The sequence below is a fragment of the Crocodylus porosus genome, unplaced genomic scaffold (genome assembly GCF_001723895.1).
Source record: "Crocodylus porosus isolate Cpor-Errol unplaced genomic scaffold, CroPor_comp1, whole genome shotgun sequence".
Classification (NCBI taxonomy): Eukaryota; Metazoa; Chordata; order Crocodylia; family Crocodylidae; genus Crocodylus; species Crocodylus porosus.
In genome coordinates this window covers 708,023-713,411 of record NW_017728950.1, presented here as the reverse complement: position 1 = coordinate 713,411, position 5,389 = coordinate 708,023, and the positions used below count along the sequence as shown (strand labels likewise).

The window sequence follows — 5,389 nt, the reverse complement described above, 5'->3', positions numbered from 1 at the left end:
GGGGTAAAAGTCCTTCCTGACCCCAAATATGCTGATTGGTTTGATCCTGAGCAGAGGGGCAAGACTCTTTAGCCAGGAACCTCTGGGTTTAGGTTCCAGCAGGAGTATTAGTACACCATAGTCAAAATCCCCAGCCTTGGCTGCAGCAACACCTAATACTCAGGAAGGCTTAAAAAAATCCTGAAGCATGTAGCAGCAGCAGGAGAATAAAATTCCCTTCTGGCCCCATGTGGCAACCAGCAAATACGTATCAGATGGTAATTACCCAGTCATATACCACTGTTGCCACAAGTTCCCAGAACAGATAGGCATTTCTTAGTTATTTGATATTTTGTTTTCTCCTCGTAGTCCAAAGTGTGGATGCTGTATTTTATCTGCTGCACACAATCCCCTCTGAGGGGTGTGGTGGCAGAGTAGTGTCTTGTTACAGTGCTTGCAATGTAAGATTGAGTCTTGCTCTAGACTTTCATAAATGACTTCCCTAATCTCCCTTGCTATAAATGGGTACCTGATCAATCAAGCTGGGGAGTTAAAGACAGTAGGGTGTGATACTAGCCCTTGCATGCTGTTGGCAATAGAAACTGATATGTCTTAACCAGACTAGCCCTATAGGCTACTAGGTTTGGGATGACTTTTGATGCTTCTCTGAAAAAATGAATTATTCATGTCCGTGTGGGCCTCCTCATCACTATTGTATCTGGGAGCTTGACAAATTGAATTGATTTTTATTCACAATGCTGCTGTGAGGTGGAGGGGTGGCATTTTATGGAGGGGAAGCTGAAGCATAGAAAGAGGAAGACCAAAAAGTATTGACTAATTTTGGGTGTTAAAACTGAAGCAGATAGGATCTGAGGAGCACTTAGCAGAGTAGACAACACTTTATCTGTTCTAAGCACCTAAGAACTGCAGCTGATGCTGTGAAGGCCCAGCATGTCTGCAAACCAGATCTCAGGAGCTCAAGTCAGGCACTCAGAAAATGAGGACCATATGACCTATGTTAGAAAAAACCTATGAAAATGTTGATCAGGTGACTTTTCTGGCATCACATGGGAACCCTGTGGCAGAGGCAGGAATAGTATTCTGCTCTTGAGGGCAGCACTCAACTGCCTGAACCTTACCTGATCCATGAGACCAGCAGCTCCCTGCCTCAGGCAACTGCCAACTTTTCTATACCACTGAAGCAGCAATCCTACAGAGCAACAGCCTTCTTCATTGCACAATCTTGATTTTTACCAGGGCAGGGAAAAATCCGGTCCCAAATGGGGAATAGGGCAGGGGTCCTGTGAGCAAACAGCAGTTTTCAGTGCTTGACTTTGCAACCACAGAAGTGCTCAGTAATGTAATTTTATGGGTAATTTCCTGAGTTTTCAAGAAGATAAACAGAAAAAGCGCATACATTCCATTGTGTGCTATCAGATGGACACCCAGCAGTGTCATCAGCTGAGCTGGAACCTTTAGATCCACTTCAAAGACCGCTGTCACTTGAGCTATCAGACAACTGATAACAGTAGTGATTTGTTCTTCTCCTCTAGGATCTACATGAGAGGGATGGGATACACCATGAGTGAGTTTCAAGATATTTGCTAACAGCAGAGGAGAGATGGGTCATAGGATCTGGCAGGATGCTTGCCATAATGGACACAGACTGTTCTTCCCAGTTCCCGCCCATGTTTAACCCTTTCTGCCTCTTCTGCCCCAGTCCTGTCTTTTCTTCACATATGGCTCCCATTCCCAGCATTCAGTCAGGCCCAGTCTCCTCTACTCACTTCAGGATTCTCACATCTGCCCCATTCTCCTTATCCAGATATTCCTTCTCTTCTCTTCTGGACCCCTGACCTATTTCCTTGCTTATCTAGTCCCAATCCCCACCTCCTAATTCATCATCCATTTTATCTCCCTATACCACCCTTAGTCTTCAGTTTCTCCTACCTCAAGTTCCCTGTTCCTCTTGGCTCGAGTCTGTTGGTGAAAGGTGTAACCCTAACACAAAGTTCATGCTCCTGTACCAAAGAAGAGGAAGTCTAGGGCTTGTCAGAAAAAAGTCTGGGGGAAGTTGTTCTGTCTTGTTTTGTTTTGTTTTATTTTTGCCAAGGGTAAAATAGTTTATCTTCCCTAAACTCATTTTAGAAACACCTGAAATAATTGGGCAGAAATTAAAATAAAAAGCCCTCAATATCTTGTGGCAGACACTTGGCATATAACATTTCCGCTCAAACAGTCAAATATTAACAAAGTTAGCAGCAGTGGAAACCAGGAGCCTATAACATGAAGTGCCTGGCAACCTTATTCATAATTCATTTTACTGCATTAGTAAATGAAACTTCTGGGTATGACTATGCGCTGTTTCATTTGCATTGTTAGAAATTATCAGAAGAATTTACAATGACAGTTATCAGTACAATCACAAGGGCTTACAATCACAGGTACAATCACAAGTCTCATTGGAACATCTGTAGTTTTGCAGAAATGTTTTCCACATCATTCCTAGTAATATATTACCCATGTCCTCAAGTATTTATAGTCATGATGCTACAAGCACGTTCCTCAACAGACTGCTCTGCAATGGTGAAAACTGTCAGTAATAAAGACCTCCTAATATCTAACTTAAACTTTTACTTATAGCAGTTTCAGGTCATTGAACTTTGTTCTACTACCTTCTGATAGCATGAAGAAATTCCATCTTTGATTTCTGTTGCTAACATGCAGATAATTACATATTATGTCTCCCCTTGAAACTTCATGTTTCCAAGCCTATGCAAGTTTGATGTACTCTGTTTTAATATATGGGCTAGATTGCCAGCTAGTTCTTAATCCATCCTCAGGTTTTACACATGAAAAATTGTGGATGCAAGTAGTTGTGAGGTTACTTGATATCCTTTAGCAATCTAAGTACCTGATTATGCATGGAAATTAGATTATTAAACATCTAAATAATCCCAGTTCAGCTGTTTACAAGTTATAGTCATACCATGACTATAAGAAGCTAGGTTCAAGCTTCACAAACAAAAAAAATGGAAACCTGTACCAATTTCATTATCTTTCTTTATATTTCCACTAATTTTCATAATATGCCCAGACCAGAATTGTAGAAAATAGTTCAGTTGTAGCCAAACTTGCATTATACAAAGTGGGATAATAACCCTAACACAATTTTACAAGCAATATAAACTCTCATGATTTTATCTCATTTATATTATTTTGGTTTTTTAAAAACCTCTGAGTGATGTGATGATACAGAGATCTCAGTGTATCAGTGGTTTCCAAAAAATGTGATACCAGAAGTCTCAAACACAGAGGAAAAACAACTGCATTAAAAAAAAATTCTAAGTCATGATTTTGGGGTCTGGCTTGATGGTTGAGCAGTTGGGGTTAGCAGTTACAAGTTATCTTTTGAAGTAAACATAAAAATAGCATTGGATTTTTTCCATATTGACAGATACATATGCAATCCTGCTTGGAAACAGGGCTTTGTGAAAGTTCAGCGGTACACCTGCACTTCTGCAGTGACAGAATTAGATCTTTATCTTGTGAACTGCTATCACCTTTTGGTTATTTGCTAGGAAGAATACCTTAATAAGATCCAGTTATATCAGTCTTATACACACTGCTTTAGATTATTTGCATTTACCCACTGAAGAATGCATGTTAAACAGATGGGCTGTGAGATGATTTTAATAAATTAATATTTGTAGTTAGTTTACTATGTGCTCATTGCACTCATATGCATTGAACAAAAAATAAATGAGGCAATGATGAGAGCCATAATTTTATTAGGAAGAAGGAACAGGTACATTTCTAATGTCCTCTGCTAAATATTACTATAATGCTTCAAGTGGTAGTAATATAGTTTAATGGAAAAAATCATCATAGATTAAATGGACACTGCCAAGTTTGACAGGCATCTATTTCCTTACTGATTTATTCTTTAATAAAAGATCAAATTAAACAAATCCATGCACACAAATAACCCTCAATCCCCCGAGCTAATCTTGAAAATAAAGATGGAAGCCATCTTCAGTTTCTAGCACCTAGTCTGGAAACAAAACACCAATAATCCTCAGGACACTGCCCATGCATCTGAGGCCTATCTTCAGTGCTCTGTTCATTGCATTTTCATTCTTGGGGAATGGCAGCTGATGAGACCCATTCTTCTGATCACCTGATGAAGTAAAGGCATGTTCAGTTCTTACTGGCTGTCTAGGACAGAGTGCTTAGGCTCAGTGGAGAGATGGCATTGCCTTTTCGTTAATTGAAATAGCATGCACACATGCTTTTAGAATAGCTTATCCAGCCTAGAAGAGAAGATTAAAGACTGGTGCAGCCTTTATTTTGGAATCACAGTGAAATGACTACATTTTTCAGGAGCTGGGTGTATCATACTTAAGGCCTGTCAACATTTACAGCACCTTATAAGTGATGACGTGATTCTTGCCTTAAAACAAAGTGGAATGAACATTGATATTTGCTATGCTGCCAGCTAGCTGGCCTGGGAGATTTAACACTGTTAGCTTCCAAGTCTCTATCTGTTTTTACAGGATGGCAGTTCTCCCTATGGTGCCAGATATGTGGGCTCCATGGTGGCTGATGTTCATCGTACGCTGATGTATGGTGGGATTTTTATGTATCCAGCTAACCAGAAGAGTCCTAAAGGCAAGGTAAACTGTTTTGTCTTCTCCTTTCCTCCTGAGCTTGCCCTTCTCTGTATTTATTGGAACCAGCATAGAGAAGAATACAGTATACTGTAAGGCAGTGGTCTCCAACCTTTTTCTGGTGAACTTTTTGTTCTTTTTGTACTTACTTTTTGTAGGTAAAGGACACCCCAGGATCTACCACCCCTGCCCTGTCCTGCCCTGCTCCCCCGGCCTCCCTGCCAAGCCGACTGGGATTTGACCTCACCCAGCCTGGCCCGGGTGGCAAGGGGCATGGCTTAGCTCAGCCACATGCATCCTGCCTCTCTCCCCATCGTGAAGCCTCTGACAGACTGAGATCAAATGTCAGAGGCTCCACGATTGATCAGTCAATTGAGATCAACTGGTCGGTGACCACTGCTGTAGGGCTTAGCCCATTATGGACTTGGCCTGCTGTACTGACTCAATGGCCTTATCCTCTCTTGGATTAGTATGGCACATTTATGTTTAAACACAGCTGTAGAAAGCAGTATTTCTGTGATCAGTGTGAACACAGACTTTTCCTTGTAAAACCATCCAAATTACCATGTTACACTCTGCCCAACTATTTAAACCATTTCAAGATTAGTGATAGATGGGAAGCTAGGTGACAGTGACCACGAGCTGATCACCTTCACCATCCGCCGTAAAGCTGGCAAGTCAGTCAGCAACATGGAAGTCCTTGACTTCAGGAAAGCTGACTTTGACAAGCTCAGGAGGCT

The 5,389-nt window shown here is 41.1% G+C and overlaps 1 protein-coding gene across 1 annotated transcript in view; it reads left to right on the top strand.

The window, feature by feature from the left end:
- The window catches only part of LOC109323730 (fructose-1,6-bisphosphatase isozyme 2), a 32,524-nt gene that overhangs the window by 23,272 nt on the left and 3,863 nt on the right, over positions 1–5,389 (top strand). The window contains exon 6 of the mRNA XM_019555422.1: positions 4,536–4,655. Coding sequence (XP_019410967.1) covers positions 4,536–4,655 — 120 coding nt within the window. The remainder of the gene's footprint in view (positions 1–4,535; positions 4,656–5,389) is intronic.